Consider the following 21,698-nt stretch of genomic DNA (forward strand, 5'->3'; position numbering starts at 1 on the left):
GGCAACAGCAGTTGGTTACACAAATACTAGAAATTGTCAAGAGAATGGGATGGAAAAGTTAAGAGACTATGAGTTCCCTAAAATACCATGTATATAAGCTTTTAAAAGGTTTCTGTCAAAATCTGGAAGAAGGCCGGCGCCGTGGCTCAACAGGCTAATCCTCCGCCTTGCGGCACCGGCACACCGGGTTCTAGTCCCGGTCGGGGCACCGATCCTGTCCCGGTTGCCCCTCTTCCAGGCCAGCTCTCTGCTGTGGCCAGGGAGTGCAGTGGAGGATGGCCCAAGTCCTTGGGTCCTGCACCCCATGGGAGACCAGGAGAAGCACCTGGCTCCTGCCATCGGAACAGCGCGGTGCGCCGGCCGCAGCACGCTACCGCGGCGGCCATTGGAGGGTGAACCAACGGCAAAAGGAAGACCTTTCTCTCTGTCTCTCTCTCTCACTGTCCACTCTGCCTGTCAAAAAAAAAAAAATGAAAAAAAAAATCTGGAAGAAAATTAAGAGTTTTAATTTTTAATTAAGTTGAATATGCAGCACAAGACAGAATATGACAACTTTTTGCTTCACTACAAATTTCACATCTTCAGACATTTAGCAACTTTTAAATACCAACTTGAATATATTACATTTAAATATTTTGACTATTTGTAGACAGCCTTCCAACAACATAATCAGTTCCTTCTGCTCATCAAAAATCTTTAATGAATTATTCTTTCACTAAAGATTTTGCCCTTGTATGACAAGACTATCTTTAAAATCTAAAAAATAAATGTGTCTCTCATTCAAGCTTATTTTCCACAGTAACCAAAAAGGATGATCTTCTTTTCTGAATAATGTATTTCAGAAAGGTGCAGAATTCATTTCAATATTACAGTGATAATTATTTTAAAGAAATAGAACTTTTTATACTATCTTATTACCTACTTCCATGCCTCCCCACCCCCGCTAAAACATATTAAGTGCATTCTCCTGAGTTTAATTCATGTCTTTGAAAAGGATGTAGTCCTTAAGAAATTGAAAGGGAATTTAAGCTTCAATTCATAAAACATCATTTTCTTCCATGGGCACAGTTGGAAATTACATCTTAACAGCACTTTTTTAATAGTCTAAAGAAATAGCATCTGGAAGAGAAAGAGTGGGCAGTAGACCAATGCAATGATAGATGATGTCAAACAATGGACTGACCCTCAGCCTTCAGGGAATGTTTTCTTCTTTCTGGGTCTTGATAAGACATGAAATGAAAACTCTCAGTTGCCCAAGAGGTAGATGGTGAACCCATTTTCCATACGACACTGAGGTAATGAGATACCTTGCCACAGATTATAAAAATGGTCAGCAGCAAAATCAAGGTTAGAAGCAGGGGTGGGTGTTGTGGTACAGCATGTTAAGCTACAACTTGGAGTCCCACATTCCATTTAGAAGTGCTGGTTTGAGCCCTGCCTACTCTGCTTCCAATACGGCTTCCTGCTAATGCATCATGGGAAGCAGCAGATGATGGCTTGAGTACTTGAGTCCCTGCCACCCACGTGGAAGATCTGGATGGAATTCTGGGCTCCTAGCTTTGGTCTGGCCCAGCCCTGGCATTTGGGAATGGAATAATGTTGCAGTCTCCCAGTCAGTCTCTCTCTCTCTCTCTCTCTCTCTCACACACACACACAGGTAAAAATAAACAAACATTTCTTGGAAAAAAAAAAAAAAAGCTAAGAATCAGGAAGACCTGCTTGCAGTTGTATATTCATGGCTACCAGAACCACATCGATGGAATGACAGGAGTAACAGCCCATTCCATTTCTCCAGTCTGTGGTCTATCTCACTATATGACATGCAGAGCTGATGGAAGATTGAAAATGCATTAAAGTTGACAGCATGCCTATTTTCCAATGTCAAACCCATGACATCAACATGAAATGATTATAGTGGCATCCTCAGGTTCAGGAATGTGGTCTATGTAGAAACTACATAAGTTGTATTTCAGTAAATGAGACCAGTACATGAACAACAAGATCAAAGAATAGCTCATGCAATCATGGAAATTACAACCTCAGTCAATATTCCTGCTATTCCCTACAAAGACATGTTTATGAGTATGGTTAAAATATATTATCAAACAATTAGATTTGGAATTTAGCTCACATCTCTGTGGTGATATGAGCCTTCATCTGGATACTTGTAAATTAGGAGGGAATAAATTTAAAATATGTTATGTCAAAAAGGATAGAAGGAAGGAGTGTAAGAGGGAGGGAGGAAGGGAGGAGGGGAACATGATTATATTATTAGACTTGTATCTATAAATCATATTGAATCTGTTAAAAATAAATTAAAATTAAAATGGAAAAGTAAATACATAAATACACAAGGACAAAATAAACAGTCAACATCATATTGAATGGACACATGCTGAAAATATTTCCCCTATACGGCCGGCGCCGTGGCTCAACAGGCTAATCCTCCGCCTTGCGGCGCCGGCACACCGGGTTCTAGTCCCGGTCGGGGCACCGATCCTGTCCCGGTTGCCCCTCTTCCAGGCCAGCTCTCTGCTGTGGCCAGGGAGTGCAGTGGAGGATGGCCCAAGTGTTTGGGCTCTGCACCCCATGGGAGACCAGGATAGGCACCTGGCTCCTGCCATCGGATCAGCGCGGTGCGCCGGCCGCAGCGCGCTACCGCGGCGGCCATTGGAGGGTGAACCAACGGCAAAGGAAGACCTTTCTCTCTGTCTCTCTCTCTCTCTCACTGTCCACTCTGCCTGTCAAAAAATAAAAAAAAAAAAAAAAAGAAAATATTTCCCCTATGATCTGGAACCAGACAAGGATGTTCCATGTTTCATCTCTCTAATTCAATATAGTACTTGAGTTTTAGTCAGAGTAATAAGGCAAAAGAAAAAGGCACACACATAGGAAAGGAGGAAGTCAAATTCTACCTCTTTGGAGATGACATTATTCTGTATACAGAAAAATATAGACTCCACAAAAGAATATTAGGGTTAATAAATAAATTCAACAGAATTGCAGGATACAATATTAACACACAAAAATCAGTTTTTGTGCACCAATAATGAACTCAATGACAAAGATAAGAACAATCTCATTCACAATCACTAAAAAATACATCAGAATAAATTTCATTAAGGATGGGAAAGGTCTCTACAATGAAAATTACAAAATACCAATGAAAGAAATTGTAGAACACACACACACACACACACAAAGATCTTTCATATTCATGGACTGTGAGATTATTATTATTAAAATAATCATGCTATCCAAAATGACAGAGATTAAATGCAATCCCCATGAAAATACTAATAAGCTTATTCTCAGGAATAAAAAAAAAAGACTTAACATGGGTACACAAAAGCCCCTGAGTAGCCAAAGCAATCTTGAACTAAAAGAACAAATATGGAGGCACCACAATACCAGATTTCAAGGCACAGTACAGTCACTGTAATGAAAACAGTATACTACTAGTATAAATGCACACACAAAAACCAGTGAAACACAACAGAGATCCCAGAAATGAATCCAAATAGATCCATTTCTAGACTCAACTCATTCTCAACAAAAGCACCAAAAAATACACTCAAAAAGGGGTACTTTCTTTAATACATGGTGCTGGAAAACTGAATATCCATTTGCAGATGACTGAAGCTAGACCCTCCCTATTGCTCACCCTATAGAAAAGCCAGCTCATGGCCGGCGCCACGGCTCAATAGGCTAATCCTCTGCCTGCGGCGCCTGCACACCGGGTTCTAGTCCTGGTTGGGGCGCCGGATTCTGTCCCAGCTGCCCCTCTTCCAGGCCAGCTCTCTGCTGTGGCCCGGGAGTGCAGTGGAGGATGGCTCAAGTGCTTGGGCCCTGCACCCCATGGGAGACCAGGAGAAGCACCTGGCTCCTGCTTTCGGATCAGCGAGATGCGCCGGCTGCGGCGGCCATTGGAGGGTGAACCAATGGCAAAGGAAGACCTTTCTCACTGTCCACTCTACCTTTCAAAAAAAAAAAAAAAAAAGACAGCTCAAAATAAATCAAAGTCCTAAATGTAAAATCAGAACTAGGAACTACTAGAAGAAAAAAACAGGATAAACAGTTTAAGACATTATTACAGGCAACAATTTTTGAATAAGGCCACCAAAAGTATAGGCGACAAAAGCAAAACTAGGTAAATTGGATTATAGAAAACTTAGAAGCTTCTGCCCAACAAAGGAAATAATAAACAGAGTGAAGAGACAGAATAGAGAAAATATTTGTAAACTATGCATCTGACAAAGAGTTAACATCTAGAATATGAAGGAATTTAAAAACTCAAGGACAAAAAAAATCCAGTGAATAACTGGACAAAGGATCTAAACAGACATTTCACAATGGCCAACAAATACATGCAGAAGAGCTCAATATCACTAGCCACCAGGGAAATGCACATGAAAACCACAATGATGTATCATTTCACTCCAGTTAGAATAGCTATTATCAAAAAGACAAAACACACACACACACACACACACACAAACAAAGTCTAGTGAAGATGTGGAGAAAAAGAAAATTTATACATGGTCGGTAGGAATGTAAATTAATACAATCATTATGAAGAATGGTATGGAGGTTCCCCAGAAAGCGATAAATAGATTTACCATATTATCTAGCTATCCCACTTCTGAGAATACACTCAAAGAAAATTAAATGAGCATATGAAAAACATAACTGCATTCCCCTGTCCACTGTAGCACAACGTGCAAAAGTCAAGATATGGAATCAACCTAGCTGTCTGTCAATGGATGAATGAATAAAGAACATGTGGCATGTGTATACACTGGAATTCAGTCATAAAAAGAAAATCTAGCACCCGCATTGTGGTGCAGTGGGTTAAGTCATCACCTGCCATGCAGGCATCCCGTATGGGAACTGGTTGGAGTCCTTCCTACTCCACTTCCAATCAAGCTCCCCGACAAAGTGCCTAGGAAGACAGCAGAAGACAGCCCAAGTAGTTGCAGCCCTGCCACCTATGTGGGAGACCTGGATGGAGTTCCAGGTTTTTGGCTTTAGACTAGCTCAGCCCCAACTCTTGTGGCCATTTGGGGAGTGAGGCAGCAGATGGAAGATCTCTCTCTCCCCTCTCTCTCTTTCCTGTCTGTCTGTCTCTTTCTCTCTCTTATCCTCTCTATAACTCTGCTTTTCAAATAAATAAATCTTTAAAAAAAAAGAATGAATGGATGAAATCCTGACATTTGTACCAAAACGTGTGGAACTGGAAGTCATTATGTTCAATGATATAAGCCAAACAAAGAAAGACAAATACCGCATGTTCCCTCCCATATGTGGAGATTTAATAAAACTCATCTGAACCCAGACTAGCGGTTACTGGAGGCTTGCAAGAGTAGGGGGAGTGCTGAGGGATGACAGAAAACATGACACAGTTAGAGGTAATAAGAACTGGTGTCCCACAGCACAGTGGGTTGACTGTAGTTCACAATAATGTATCATATACTGATTAAAGAACTGGAAGAGAGGGCTAGGAGGCTCCAAACACAAGATAAAGACATGGAATGCTAACTGCCTGATTGGATCACTTTATACTTTACACATGTATTGAAATATTGCATGTTAACCTATGACAATGTGCAAGTACTACATGCTAACCAAGATTTCTAAAGATTCAAAATATTCAGAGGCAACAAATAGAACTTTTCGATGTATTATATTGAACACATGTCTTTCTAAGAGTACAAAAAGTATCCTTACTCACTATAAGGCTCCTCAAACACATTAAATGCTAGAGAAAATTTAATTATTTTTCCAAGTAGTGGTATTAGCCAAACAAGCAAGATGGCCAGAGTAGAGGTACACTTGTTGAGGGGTGTTTTGTGTAAAAGGACTGTGCTGTCCCTTCAGGTTGCAAGGAACACATCCGTTCACGTTCACACCGCAGTTACTGAGTGAGCAACCAGTATATTAGGGATACACTAAGATAGATGACACCCAGCGTTACCCAGTTAATTCTTGTGATTGGCGGCCTGCAGTTACCTGTCACGTGGAGGATAGCATGGGAGGAGAGAGTTCCACTGGAGTTTTGGGCCCAAGCCACATACAGGCCTGTATCTCCCTTGCATACCTTCGGAATGAACACTGAGTGCCTTGTCTCCTTGCGTACAACCTGCAAGTGCCCATCTGCAGACAATTTCTGGCCCTCCTTGTACCTGAAGCAAAGAGTCAGTTTTTACAGTCAGAATTATTGCTCATTTACATCATTTCCAAGTGCTAACAACAACTGCGAACAGGCCCATGACCACTGAAGTATTCTCTAGCATCAGCAGGCGTTTTGCAGCTAAGCAGATCCCAGTGGGGCTGTTTATCAGTCAGGCAGAGGTTGGCAACTGGTGACAATAGTGATTGGCTTGGCCCATGAATTTAAAAATTGAATTTTTTGACAATGCTTAACAATTGGAATATTGCATATGAAAATTCAGATTCCAGCTCCTCTTCAAAAACAAGACCATCTGGTCACACTGGGCCACCATTTGTTCATGGCAACAATTACCTAGAATGTGAAAAGGCGCCCTCATAATTGGCCTGCAACATTCTTCCGGTAGCCATGGAATAGCAGCTGGTGACTCCCTGGAATCTGTATTGGAGGGAGACTCGTCTGCCCCAACAAATTCATGCCCCAAGATCCACATGATCGTTCAAATGTGCTGTGATGAAGCCAGGTACTTACACATATTTCCTGGTGAAATAGGCTCATTTGCTTGCTGTGCATTAATTTCATTAGAGGGTGAAAGAAGCTTCCAATTCTAAGAGGAATTTATGCAACTGGATTTTAAGTGTCACTGACATATTTCTAAAGTAAGTTGTACCTTTTTATAAGGCAAATAATTTGTTTATTTTGTATATTCTTGACTCTTATTTATTTACACGCACACATTTCCATGGCAAGGAAGGTCTCATGGCAAACATGGACAATTCTCTGTTTTTATTGCCTAAGGGAAAACTTTTTACTTTTCTGAGTGTCTTGGAATGCTTCCGTGCTAAATTTGTTGTTAATTGAACAAAATTGTTGTGAAGCTACAGAAAAATGTTTTCCGCTATGTTACAATGGTTCTTCAACCATGTATATTAACCAAGTTGTTTGTGTAGATAAAAACACTTCAGACAACATTTTCCTTTGAGGTGAACTGATATTTAATAAGGTATTAAATATCTCTTCAATTCATAAATAGGAAATTCCTGGTTTGTAAAAAACATGCAACTGTAAAAAAAAACACAAAATGGAGTAACTGCAGTATAGCACACGTGCAGTTTCTTTTATAATTTTAGAAGCCCAATTTTTCTCCTAAGTTGCTTAAGTAACCAATTCATTTTGAGTACCATCAGTGGGCACACACAATAATTGTACTTTATAAGTATTCTATAAGATCACTCTCACATACTTGTAGATTCGTCCGCAAATCAATCTACTTAAATACGAACAATCCCTAAATGTTTCAAAGTAACCCACATATTGAAAAAGTTAGGATTGCTGTTCTTGTTACTACCAGTCTGTGATTCCAAATCCGTAATACACAGTTTCCTCTTACCAAAACAAACAGGCTAGAAAATGAATGATGTCTCAAAATGAAGTCATGTTTTTCACAGCTCAGTTATTACACCGCCTTTCAAAAATGGGCTTATTACCTGTCACCTGGAATAACTGTGAAAGAAATATTTTATTCTGCTTCTCGTATTGAAGAAATGTATAAAAAGAAATCTTAGGAAAACAAACATTAACAAAGGTGGCAACCATGACCGTTGAAAAAGATGGAGAAGGCAAAATAGGTAAAGGAAAGAAAGGAAAAAAACCCAAATTCTTATGCTTAATTGTACACAGGAGGTTAAACCAAGAAATTTCCAGGCTTATGTAGCAAGAGACAATGGGAAAGAATCTCAACCCACTCTTTAGAAATGTGGAATGTTGAACCAAAAGGAAAACAAACACAAACACAACCCATTTTACAGTACTTCTGGAGTCTGCCCAATTATTATTTTATATAGCGATTTTCCCCTTAAGACGTTAACCATGCTGCTACTCCAGAGAGTTGGGGGTCTGAGTGAGAACCATGCAGAATGGCGGTGCCACAGATTGTTAGTCAGCTAGCCCCAAAGCTTGAAGTTAGTACACACAATGTGATTTTTCTCAGGGGTTCTATGTGCTTCTATTTATGGTTTATCATTGTAGGCTACCCACCAGGTCAGTGTAGGCTCTGGAAATCCTGTTACTTCCACTTCCAAAGTCACTGGAGAACCTTCCACGACAGTTACATTAGACAGGAGCCTGGAGAAGTGAGGAGCCTGGCCAGCTAGGCTGACCACACTGTTCTTTGCTGATGTGCGTCTAACTTCTTCTCGGGGAACCGCTTGCCTCTGACAGCCCTGGCTGGTGCTTGATGGGCACCTGAGGCTGGAGCCCGCGTCAGGCACAGCATGCAGCCGCTCTCGGGGTTTAGTGGCGTTATTATCAGCATGCATCTGCCCCCACGTCTCCAGCAAACTCCCCGGAGCAGGAGGGTGCTGCTGGGAGGCCCCGGCATGCACTGCCCTGAGCATGCTCTCTGGATGGCTAGCACTGAATTCGCACGAGGCAGGACTCTTTTCCAGAAATCCTCCTGAGGATACTGGGGGCTCCCATTTGAACTGGGGGCAAGGCCTCTCCAAATGACTTGAAAATGTTTCTCCCTTATCACTGCATGCATCAGCAAAAGCAGCAGGCGGTGGAAGAACAGATTCCTGGGCCTCCCCGGGACTGCCGGCCCCGGTCTGCATCCTACAGGTGCTGGTGTGCAGGCCAGGGGAGTAGGAGCTATGCACGTCTTCCACCTCCATGTCAGATGGTGCGAGGGGGGACTCGGGGCTCCTCGGGAGCGGGGGCAAAGAGATGTCATCCGGGGAGACACACTCAGATTCCTCTCCTGACAGCACGTCCTCAGGCAGCAGCAGGTCTTGGAGGCCACCCTCTTTGGCAGGGGCCAGCTGCTTCAGCTCCCGTGGAAGCCGCTCTTCCTCTGATCCATCGGTGACCAAAATGTTTGCCTGGTCCTTCAGGAGAGAAAACCCACAGCGGCGTTAGTCGTTCGCTTTCTTCTCCTAGGTGCCCGTAAGAGTGAAATACAGCTGCATTCACAGACTGGAGGTGAAGCCTGGCGCCTGGCACCACCGGGCCATCTCCTCTGGGGACAGTGCCCCCGTGACCAGGGAGTTGCTCACGTGGCCTCGGATCTGAGGGAAAAGGGCCAGACTTTGGGAAGCACGACAGAGAAAGCCCTGGTTTTCACCTCTAAACACGAGGTTGGAGTGGATCAGTGTCTCCCGAACCATGGTCAGAGGAATCTCCACACCCAGCAAGTTCTGCCTGCTTGTGTTTCCGCTTATGTCTACACTCCGTGTGAACACTGAGTTCCAAACACTGAAGCCTACCCCCCTCCTTGGTAAGTGGGCTCGGATCCTCCCAGAATAACACTTCATCTCTCTCAAGAAAGCCTTTCTTTAAAAAAAAAAAATGCTAAAAACTACAATTTCCCGTTTTCACCATTCTTAAGTAAACAGTTCAGTGACATTACACACTCACCTTACAATGTGGCCATCACCACCATCCATCTCCAGAATTTCTTCAACTCCCCAAACTGAAACCATGGACCCGTTAACACCAACTTCCCATTTGCCTTCTTCCCCAGATCCAGCCCCTGGGACGCTTTCTCTCCCTATCAATTTGACTACTCCAGGTACCACATAAAGAAAGTCTTTCTTCATGACTGATTTTATTTTCTGAAAGCCCTTTAGTTTTATTCTTAGAGTGAAAAGAATTTATTAAGCACCTACTAGGCCCATGGTAGGTATTAGAAAGATAATGTGTTAAGCAGCCACAGTCTCCACATTCGTGGAGATGATGGCCTGGCAGGGGAGTTGGATCCCTTCACCAGAGACTACAGCAATATGCAATGGAAAATCTCTGGCCACTTAGCTCTCTGCCCCATATGGAACATAGGCTCTGCTAGGAGCTGTGGATGGTACTACTTCTACCCATTAATTCATGTCCATCTCTGGTTTCAGAAGAGGCTTAAATGTTCTTTCTACCATAGACTCAAAGGAACATTGGAGCTGAAAGATGTCTCATTGACCTCAACCTGCTTGTTTTATATCTACTTGCTGTGTCTTTTATTAGTATCTGAGTACCCTTTTACCTAAATAGCATGTATTGATTTTTGTCCTATTGCTACTACATGCACATAAGAAAATTATCTCTTGACTTTGAGTTTGAAATTGTACCCCACTGTCCTGCTCTTGACATATAAGTGATCTTTGAGAAAATCAATGTTTTCAGGTTGAAGAGTGGAAGCAAAATAGTGTTCCTTCTACTGTCTCTAAGAGATGAGCTGTCCTCGGAGAAAGCATAAACCTGGCACAGAGCAAGTGCTTTCCTTGAAAGTTTTAAAGCTGGGTGTAAGGGACCGGTGCTGTAGTGCAGCGGGTTAAAGCCCGGACCTGAAGTGCCAGTTCAAGTTCCAGCTGCTCTACTGCCAATCCATCTCCCTGCTGATGCACCTGAGAAAGCAGCAGAGGATGGCCCAAGTCCTTGGGCTCCTGCACCCACGTGGGAGACCCGGAAGAAGCTCCTGGCTCCTGGCTTCAGATCAGCTCAGGCTGTTGAGGCCATCTGGGGAGTGAACCAGTAGATGGAAGACCTCTCTCTCCCTCTCCCTCTTTCTGAAACTCTGTCTTTCAAATAAATAAAATAAATCTTAAAAAAGAAAGTTATAAGACCTCGTACTTCTTAAAAGTCTCTCACATTAAAAAAATAAATTATCAAACACCACACCTTCTTTATGTTGTCCTATCATAGCTTAGCTTGGTGTCTCTCTATATCTCTCGCTGAAAGTACAATTTTTATTTTCCTTCTGCTATGGACTTTGATCCAAGTGCCTATTCAGTCTAAGAATGTCTTCTACAGCGTTCTGGAAGCCTCTGTTTGAAGAGATTTCCTGAGTGGGTGCTTCCTTTGAGGATTTGATGTCCGTCTGGTGTTAAGACTACCTTTCTACAATTAGCAAAGGTCTGCCTTCCTGCAGTCCCTCCGCTGGTTTTGAATTGGCCTCCTGAAGCAGCCCAATTGCTTTCCTAGTTTAACAGCTCTTGAAATGCATGGAGAATTGGTCCTACAATTTCACTGTTTGTGCTCAACACCGTCCACTCCTCTCCTGTGTCAGCTCCTGGAAGCTTCATCATCTCACTCACTCCCCTTCTGGGAGATCCGACTCCTATGGGGCTGCAGACTCCTGCATGAAGAGCAGGGGCATCGGTTGACCAGAGGGCTACTGGGGATGGCCCACTCCATAATGACTTTTTCAAGTAACCCACTGAAGAGTAATGTTATGAAATTGCTTTAAACATTACCACTAGCTTAGGGGAAACTTGAATAAAAGTCCAAGCCATTATCCCCACTTAATTCCTCCTGGGGAGCTGTTGGCTTACTTAAGTGAGGGTTTGGAATTAGGAACTGAGCATACCAAGCTGTATCTGAGTTCCTCTTGTGGGATTTGCCTTCCACCCATTGGGAATGTTTGGCCAGCTCTAAGCTGAGGGGAGCCTGTGGCTGTCTGGCCGTGCCTCCAAGTGACTCCGTGGCAAGTCTGTCTCAATGAGGCATGAAGCTGTGGGAAAACCACAGGAAAGTCCCAACCATGTTCTTCATGCAGCTTCCTTGTTTACGGAGTCCTATTTTATCTCCACTTCATAAAATTCTTAAAATACAGAACTAGCTTTCACAGAAAATAATGCTGTCGGGTATTTTATACCAACAATAAGAGAGAGAGAGTTTCTCAAGTCTTTTCCTGGAAACATTTCAATTTATTAATTTACTTCCTCCCCCAATACTTATTTCTACAATTGATTTAACATCCAGATGGGTAGTAATCAGTAGAATCATCATCTTCTTGATTTATAGGATATGTTTTTATTACAGTGATTGCATAGTTCTTTTTTATTTTTATAAGAACCACATGGGGCCATTTGTTCATTCTGGGTTTTCAGTCAATTACAGAGTTCTAACTCCTCTGTCCACTGACACCACTGATTAAAGTGCGCACTGCAGTTTAGAACAAAGCCAGATAGCTCCCTAAGGCAGATTACCTTCCAGTTGACATTGATGAACTACTTAACACTCTTGGGTATAATTATAACCTGACCAAACTCTCACTCAGCTCACATTTTCTCTACTTATCTTAGCAGAGACATTTAAGTGTGTTTATCAAATGACTTCCTGAAATCACAATACATTATGCCTACAACACTAACATAAAGTGACACATTAACTAATCACCTTTGCAAGCAAAATAAGGTGAGTTTAATGAATAAGTTTTACTCCAAGTAAATCCATTTGGCTCTTGGCATTTCTATCTGTATCCTCCAATACAAGTAATTTCTCAGTTTTTAAGGCATTATGGAATTTTACAGTAACTACTTTAAAAAGTTAGTCCCATTCACAATAGCTACAAAAACAATCAAATACCTTGGAATAAACTTAACCAAAGACGTTAAAGATCTCTACGATGAAAACTACAAAACCTTACAGAAAGAAATAGAAGAGGATACCAAAAAATGGAGAAATCTTCCATGCTCATGGATTGGAAGAATCAATATCATCAAAATGTCTATTCTCCCAAAAGCAATTTATACATTCAATGCAATACCCATCAAGATCCCCAAGACCTTCTTCTCAGATCTGGAAAAAATGATGCTGAAATTCATATGGAGACACAGAAGACCTCGAATAGCCAAAGCAATCCTGTACAACAAAAACAAAGCCGGAGGCATCACAATACCTGATTTTAGGACATACTACAGGGCAGTTGTTATCAAAACAGCATGGTACTGGTACAGAAACAGATGGATAGACCAATGGAACAGAATAGAAACACCAGAAATCAATCCAAACATCTACAGCCAACTTATATTTGACCAAAGATCCAAATCTAATCCCTGGAATAAGGACAGTCTATTCAATAAATGGTGCTGGGAAAATTGGATTTCCACATGCAGAAGCTTGAAGCAAGACCCATACCTATCACCTTACACAAAAATTCACTCAACATGGATTAAAGACTTAAATCTACGACCCGAAACCATCAAATTATTAGAGAGCATTGGAGAAACCCTGCAAGATATAGGCACAGGCAAAGACTTCCTGGAAAATACTCCAACAGCACAGGCAGTCAAAACCAAAATTAACATTTGGGATTGCATCAAATTGAGAAGTTTCTGTACTTCAAAAGAAACAGTCAGGAAAGTGAAGAGGCAACCAACAGAATGGGAAAAAATATTCGCAAACTATACTACAGATAAAGGATTGATAACCAGAATCTACAAAGAAATCAAGAAAATCCACAACAAAACAAACAACCCACTTAAGAGATGGGCCAAGGACCTCAATAGACATTTTTCGAAAGAGGAAATCCAAATGGCCAACAGACACATGAAAAAATGTTCAAGATCACTAGCAATCAGAGAAATGCAAATCAAAACCACAATGAGGTTCCATCTCACCCCGGTGAGAATGGCTCACATTCAGAAATCTACCAACAACAGATGCTGGAGAGGATGTGGGGAAAAAGGGACACTAACCCACTGTTGGTGGGAATGCAAACTGGTTAAGCCACTATGGAAGTCTGTCTGGAGATTCCTCAGAAACCTGAACATAACCCTACCATACAACCCAGCCATCCCACTCCTTGGAATTTACCCAAAGGAAATTAATTTGGCAAATAAAAAAGCCATCTGCACACTAATGTTTATTGCAGCTCAATTCACAATAGCTAAGACCTGGAACCAACCCAAATGCCCATCAACAGTAGACTGGATAAAGAAATTATGGGACATGTACTCCATAGAATACTATACACCATAAAAAACAACGAAACCCAGTCATTTGCAACAAGATGGAGCAATCTGGAAAACATCATGCTGAGTGAATTAAGCCAGTCCCAAAGAGAAAAATATCATTTGTTTTCCCTGATCGGTGACAACTGAGCGCCAAAGGGGAAACCTGTTAAGTGAAATGGACACTATAAGCAACAATGAACTGATCAGCTCCTGTCCTGACTTTAGATGTACAATGTAATACTTTATCCTTTTCAGTATTTGTTGTTGTTGTTGTTGTTCTAGTACTATTGGTTGAACTCAGTAATGAACACACAATTATTCTCAGGTGTTTAAATTTGAACTGAAAAGTGATCCCTGTTAAATCTAAGAGTGGAAAAAGAGAGGGAGGAGATGAACAATTTGGAACATGCTCAATCGGACTGGCCGCAAATGGTGGAGTTAGAAATGTGCCAGGGGATTCCAACACAATCCCATCAAGATGGCATGTACCAATGCCATCGCACTAGTCCAAGTGATCAATTTCAGCTCACAATTGATAGCTCTGATAGGTCTAAGAGTCAAAGAGATCACACAAACAAGACAAGTATCTGCTAATACTAACTGATAGAATCAAAAAGGGAGAGAAAGATCCAACATGGGAAGTGGGATACACAGCAGACTCATAGGATGGCAGATGTCCTAAACAACACTCTGGCCTCAGAATCAGCCCTCAAGGCATTCAGATCTGGCTGAAGAGCCCATGAAAGTATAGCAGGCATGGAAAGCCAGGATATCATGGAAGAGGAAAAAAAAAAAGACCTAAATGAATGATCTCGGTGAGTGAGATCCCAGTGGAATGAACGGGGCCATCAAAGAAGGAGGTACCCTTCTCCGAAGGGAGGAGAGAACTTCCACTTTGACTATGACCCTATCGGAATAAGATCGAAGTCAGCGAACTCTAAAGGCTTCCATAGCCCTGGCAACTCATGACTGGAGCCTAGGGAGATTACTGACGCCATGAACAGGAGTGTCAAATTGTTAAGTCAGCAACAGGAGTCACTGTGTACTTACACCCCATGTGGGATCTGTCCCTAATGTGTCGTCTAAAGCCAAGTGATGCTATAACTGGTACTGAAACGGTATTTTTATACTTTGCGTTTCTGTGTGTGCACAAACTGATGAGGTCTTTACTAATTATATACTGAAGTGATCTTCTGTATATAAAGAGAATTGGAAATGAAAAAAAAAAAAACAACCTGGTGTTAAAATGGAAATGGCATAGAAAATTAATTAATTTAAAAAAAAATTATGTAGGATCTCTGTCTTTAATGTGCTGTACATTGCTATTTAATGCTATAATTAGTGATCCAATGGTAGTTTTTTCACTTTATGTTGCTATATGGGCAAAATGTTGAAATCTTTACCTAATGTATACTAGACTGATCTTCTGTATACAAAGAGAATTGAAAGTGAATCTTTACATGAATGGAAGGGGAAAGGGAGCGGGAGAGGGGAGGGTTGCGGGCGGGAGGGAAGTTGTGGGAGGGGGGAAGCCATTGTAACCCATAAGCTATACTTTGGAAATTTATATTCATTAAATAAAAGTTTAATAAAAAAAATTTCTAAGTATAAATATGAAGTATTATCATTAATTAAAAAAAAAAAGTTAGTTACAGAGTGGCCAGTGTTGTGGCTTAGTGGATTAAATTACTGCTTGCGATGACAACATCCCATATTGGACTGGTTCGAATCCTGGCTGTCTCCCTTCTGATCCAGCTCCCTGCCAATGTGCCTGGGAAAGTGGCAGTGGCAGAGGATGGCCCAAGAGTTTGGGCCTCTGCATCCATGTGGAGGCCTGGAAGAAGTTCCTGGCTCCTAGCTTCTGCCGGATCTTGCCCACCTCCCAGCTGTTGGGGCCATTTAGGGAATAAACTAGCAGACAGAAATTTCTCTGTCTCTACTCTCTCCTCTCTCTCTCTGCCTTTCAAATCAATCAATCATTGAGTCAGAGTTTTATAGATCTATCTAGGGTTTTTTTTTTTCATTAAAGTGATGTCCAAACTCATACATACTAACTTTCCCCCCATAACTCCCCATCACGAGATTATGTTTGCTATCAGAATAAAAGTGAACATTTTGGAGCAAAAATGTCTGCATGCCTCAATACAGATAGGGAGTATTTGTAATAGTACTCATCAGACTTCCAGCACAATTGACAAGAAACTCTGACCTAATTCACCAAAATACAGCTCAGCTCTCAAATTCATTCTCTTATTTCCATGGTGGCTCTTTGTCATCTTTGTCAATGCCTTTTCTTTTCTTATCTTCTAAATATATGAATGACCTATGCTCTTTAAGTTCCATAATTTTCTTTATATGTTTTTTTTTACCCCCTCAAAGATGTCTTCCATGTTTGTATCTACAGGTCAATAAGCTTTTGGTGATCCCTGAAACTATAGCCTCAGGTCTTACCTCTGTCAGGATTCCTGAACCTCCATTTCCACTGATTCCCAGAATCAGCTGAATTTTCGATCACTGGCATGTGGCCAGAGTGTGTGGAAAGGAGAATGTAACAGTATTCAACATCCCTCCAACAAGGTGGGCAGAACCAGTTCTCAAAATTCACAGAATGGGGAGCCACCAATTTGGTAAATCAAAAGGAATACCACAAAACCTCACCTTCCAAAACATGTATGATTTCTAGAGAAGGCTTTAGCAGGGCACTCCGAACAGCCAAGAAGTGACTTTGTACCTTTGCATACTTGGGATGGGCAAGGTAAAAGAGTCGGGAAGAGAAGTGTGATAAAGAACACTTTTTCTCCTCAACTATTGCCAGAGCAAGTGTCTCCAGAGCATCTTTCCCCTCCTGCCAGGTGATCCAGAGGACCAGAGACTGTCCTCCTTGGTCTGATGGGAACACCCCACTGCACTGTCTGGTATACAACTGCTTCCATGGGGCTGCCCTGCTAATCCTCCCGTAAACAGATGAAAGGGGAGAGGGAAAGGTTTGGCATGGAGATCCAGAGCATCCTTACAGCTTAGTTATGTTATGTGCTCCCCTTTGCTCTTGTGGAGAAGGGACGTGGCTGAAACTCCAGAGAACTGGGTCTTCTGCATGTGTGTGATTTGGGGAAACCAAAAAGTAGCTAATCTCCTTTGGCCTCAGTCTCCTCAAGTGTAAAATGAGATTTGATCAGATGATTGCTAAATCTCCTCTAGCGGGAAGGCTCTGAAGATTGGCATCAAACCCTCGCTTCCACTAAAGAGTTCCCTGGCTTAGGGGGAGTTTCTTAATACTCTGTGCCTCCATTGAACCCCAGGCGTCTTCAGATATCACTGTGGATTTCATTTCAGCACCCACGGTGGGATAAACACCACCACCAATCTGTCAGCAGGGCTGTACACACGGCACGTACTGGATTGTCCAATCCCACCTGCTGCATTTTTGGATCAGAAAAATGAGAAACACTTTGCCATCTCCAGGATAAAATCTCTGTGACAATCCTATTCTTGTATTGGGTTTGAAGAACTGGACTTTCTGATTAATAATTTCATTAGGAAGATTAACATCATTTAAAGGTATCGGAATTAAATACACGAATTCCCAGACAAGCAGTGATTTGGTGCTTCTTCTTATCTGCCCACATGGTGTTTTGAGGAACGATTACACCTGACCTGTATACAAATAAGACAGACAATAAGAGGGTAAATGGGATTGAGCTGCTTAAAAGTGAAGCTTACTGCCACCCTCTTATTATGCTGTCTGTACTGACTGCGCCAGTCCCCTAGAATCCTTGACAGCTTTAATTGTGGACCTGCACTTTTATACTGAATGATCGACAAGCTATCTGTCTTTTTATCTTATACTAAAATAAAAGATTTTTCAATGAAAGCAGATCTTGCTTTTTTATTTAAAGCAATTTATTTCTTCAATAAGAAAATAAAGCAAAAAAAAATACTTTTCCTAAATATATATGAGTTTGTTTTTTTTTTGGGTAGTAATAATTTTGCTTTTGATTTTTTAGTAAATGTGTTTGGTTCATCATGTAGGAAAATGCTGATCATTAAATAAAACTAATAATATGATATTAGAGTTAGAACTTCCAGAAACTTAGTTAAGAAAATGTGGTATGGTTTTTTCCTAGTAAACATATTTTTTTAATTAGTTTTTATCACATTCAATGTGATTTGTAGATACAATTCTAGGAACATAATGATATTCCCTGCCTCTCTCCCTCCCTTCCCCTCTCTTCCTCATATCCACCTTATTTCTCCCTTTCTTTTTCTAATTTTTGAGAGAACATCATAGTAAAAAGGTTTACTATCTCACAAAATAAGAAATTTAAAAAGTAAAAAGCAAAAAGACCATAGTTTAGTGGGAATATAGACTGTGACTATAAATAATAATTGAATGGAAAAATAACCATTTCACCCATATACAGTAAATTTTAAAGTAATCACAGATCATTAAAACTATAGTAGTTTTGGGGGCCAGTGCTGTGGTGTAGTGGGTAAAGCTTCCACCTGCAGTGCTGGCATCCTTATAGGCACTGGATCGAGTCTCAGCTGTTCCACTTCCTATCCAGCTCTCTGCTATGGCCTGAAAAAGCAGTGGAAGACAGCCCAGGTTCTTGGCCCCTGCACCCACATGGCAGATCTGGAGGAAGCTCCTGGTTCCTGGCTTCGGATCAGTGCAGCTCTGGCCATTGCAGCCAATTGGGGATAGAAGACCTCTCTCTCTCTCTCTCTCTGCCTCTCCGTCTCTCTCTGTGAAACTCTAATTCTAAAATGAATAATAATTTTTTAAAAACAACTATAGTAGTATAACATTCCTAACCACTGGTTTCAAAAGGTATAAAATAAAAATTTATTTTTTTGAAAGGCAGAGTGTCAGAGAGAGGGAAAGAGGGATAGAGAAACCCATCTCCCCTCATCTTGTTCACCCCCAAATAGCTGTAATAACCAGACAGAAGCCAGGAGTGTGGAGTTCCAGCTGGGTCCCCTACTTGTGCCATCATCTGCTGCTTTTCCAGGTGCATTAGCAGGGAGCTGGATCAGCAACAGAGCAGCCAGGACTTGATGGGATGCCAGTGGCCCAGGTAGTGGCTTACGTTGCTGTGCCACAACACTTGGCTCCTACTTCTCATCATTTTAACCTGTTGTTCTTGTTCCCCATCAGGGGTGGTTTTGCTCCCCAGAGGCTATTTGGCAGTGTCTGTAAACATTTTTGACCGTCACAACTGCAGGGGATGGTGGCGTTACTGGCATCTTGTGGGGAGAGGCCAGGGCTGCTCATGAACGTTCCACAACACAGAGGACAACCCCTGCAATGGAATTTTCTGGCACATATGCCAATAATGCTGGGATTCCGAAACCCTGATTGAGAGCAATCAGAGTAACCAAGGAGCATTTGATGTAAGACGAACCCTGAACAAGAGGATCAAGGTTGGGTGGCTTTCCTTTGACTCAGAAAGGAACCGGGGTTTAAGTGGCTCAAGGCCGTACCACAATATTTACCTGCTTAATCATATTTGATGACCTTGACATAGATTTAACCTGCAGAAAAGAACCTATAAAATTATAAGAACTGCCTGAACTTCAGGAAACTATAGATCTTGCTCAATGAAATAACGGCAACAACAAACAGAGAGTGGTTTTATTTGTTTGGCTTTTGTTTGCTTGTCTTTAAGTCTTATGTCACAAGACGTACATTTTATCAACTGAGGAAAGTTGAGAATAATGTTGGTGCTACTGCTCCTGCAGTTCCCCAGGAGAGACATTGGGGCCAGGCTAACTTAGCAGAGCACAAGTCAAGAGCTACTTATTGTCCTGCAGCTATGATAGGACAACCAATGCCGAAAGCCCAAAAGGATGCTGTGATTTCAGTCTCGCTTTGGAAACAAGGCTGCACACTAACATTTTGTACTTGCAGGTTTTGTGCTTTTGCGAATTAATCTATAAATGTCTAAGTTTTAGACTAATTGAAGCATTTCTTTAAATACTTTAGTGTGCATATTCCTGGTGGAGTCTATGTTTCACTGCATGTGCCTGGGACTGTCACATTAGATTCAGTGGGAACAAGATACAATCTAATTTCATATACTCAGGTTTTACAATAGGTGAAACAATAAAAGTCATAAGTTGGCAATGTGACAGAATAGAAGCAAATTTGAAGCTGGATCAAATACTAAACAATGGGATGGAAGATCTCTCTCTGCTTTTAAAATAAATTTTTTAAATAAGAAAATGAAAAGAAAGAAAGGAAAGGCAGTTAGAGGTGGAAGAAACAGAAGCAGCCTGGGAGCGCAGGATGGTGCCTGAATGGCCCTTGCACGACCTCTGTGAAGAGCTGTGGTTGTGGTGCTCAGTAGGAGGCACTCAGAGGGAAGCAGCAGGAGGCAGAAGGACCTGGGGGTAGGCAGGATTAAGGCAGGAGGAAAGGCACAGTGCATTCACAGTCTGCGATTTCATTTACATGGAAAACAAGACTCCACTTCCCACCCAGCCCCATTTAGTGTGCAATGCACAATGACACCAAAAAATGGCAAAGCAGAAATATGGAATAACTGAGGTTAAGGAGCTCTCTTTACCTTGTTCCTTCCTTCACTGAACATCGTCTGCTTATTTCTTGCTGGCTCCTTTAATAGGTCAATGCAATGTTCATGGAAGTCCTCCAAGTATGGGTTCATCTTTAAAACATCTCCCTGCTGTACAAACAAGCAGTTAGTGAAAGCCTGGGCCAGCAAAGATGGAAGACTCAAACCTGGAAGAAAAACAGTGGCTCCTTGCAACCCTTCAACAAATGTCTTCCACAAGAGCCTGATGCAGACCTGTGATGTGATTTCTACCATTATCCCTTCAAGTTCACAGCTCCCTTCTTGCCTCACTCCTTTGATAAAGTTCATTGCCAGTGAAAACTGGTCATTCAAAGACCCATCGGGAAAGACGGAATCGTTGCAATAGGATGCTCCAACAGGCACTTTCTCTAGAGAGAGGAGTCATTGTGCGTGGAAGTTGAAACCTGTGGGAGAGTCTGGGGCGCAGCAATGAGGGAGAGATGGTGAAAGGTCTCTGGTGGAGAAGACGCAAGGTCCAGAGAATCTACGCAAAGTGTTCGGGAGCCTCTTGAAAACACAAAGGCAACATCACCAGGACAGGAATGAAAGCAGACCCTTGAGAACACTGGATGCCTCAGTGGGTGAAGGCGAATTATTCCTGCATTTCCTGGGGCCCAGCTTTAGTCGTGATGGTAGTGACGGTTTGCAAACTATGTGGAGTCAATGTGAGGGCCAAGAACACGCTGTCAAGGTGAAAGCAGCCACGTGTACCCCAGGGGGCAGAACACTCCAATTGAGGGTGGTGATTATGCTGCAACGGATAATTCTCTATGCCGCTGGGAACCTGGCCACTGTCTAAGTCTTAGGGAAGCAGGTGTGTTCAGCAAGGCACAGGGGTACGCTGTCTCACGGGACTTAGGGAGACATACTACTCGGGAGATTGGACTTTCAATCTCAACTCAGACAAACCTGGTTCGTATTACTGGATGAGTCACTCGGCCCAAGTACACATTTGCTATCTAATCCCAAAATGGCAGCTGTTATGGAAAGAATGCTGGGTTTCGAATTGGATCTAAGTTTAAGTTCCATATCCACCACTACTGACTGCAGGGCCCACGTGAAGTACTTTTATTCTCTTTGAACTTGCTCTTTCACCTCTAAAGCCATGAAAACAACATTTGCCTTATTTCTACCTCCATGTTATTTGGAAATCACTGGAGATAATATAAATGAAAATATGTAAATCTTAAATTACTATACAAATAGAAATTA

The 21,698-nt window shown here is 41.9% G+C and overlaps 1 protein-coding gene across 1 annotated transcript in view; it reads right to left on the minus strand.

Annotated features, from left to right (window-relative positions):
• Positions 1–5,763: 5,763 nt before the first annotated feature.
• CCDC141 (coiled-coil domain containing 141) overlaps positions 5,764–21,698 on the minus strand; it is a 202,317-nt gene continuing 186,382 nt past the window's right edge. The window contains exons 22-24 of the mRNA XM_062188558.1: positions 20,460–20,576; positions 8,207–9,054; positions 5,764–6,182 (exon numbers count right to left, since the gene is read on the minus strand). Of these exons, the coding sequence (XP_062044542.1) occupies positions 5,915–6,182; positions 8,207–9,054; positions 20,460–20,576 (1,233 nt within the window). The 3' untranslated portion in view covers positions 5,764–5,914. The remainder of the gene's footprint in view (positions 6,183–8,206; positions 9,055–20,459; positions 20,577–21,698) is intronic.

This window comes from Lepus europaeus, chromosome 1 (assembly GCF_033115175.1).
Source record: "Lepus europaeus isolate LE1 chromosome 1, mLepTim1.pri, whole genome shotgun sequence".
In the NCBI taxonomy this organism is placed as follows: Eukaryota; Metazoa; Chordata; class Mammalia; order Lagomorpha; family Leporidae; genus Lepus; species Lepus europaeus.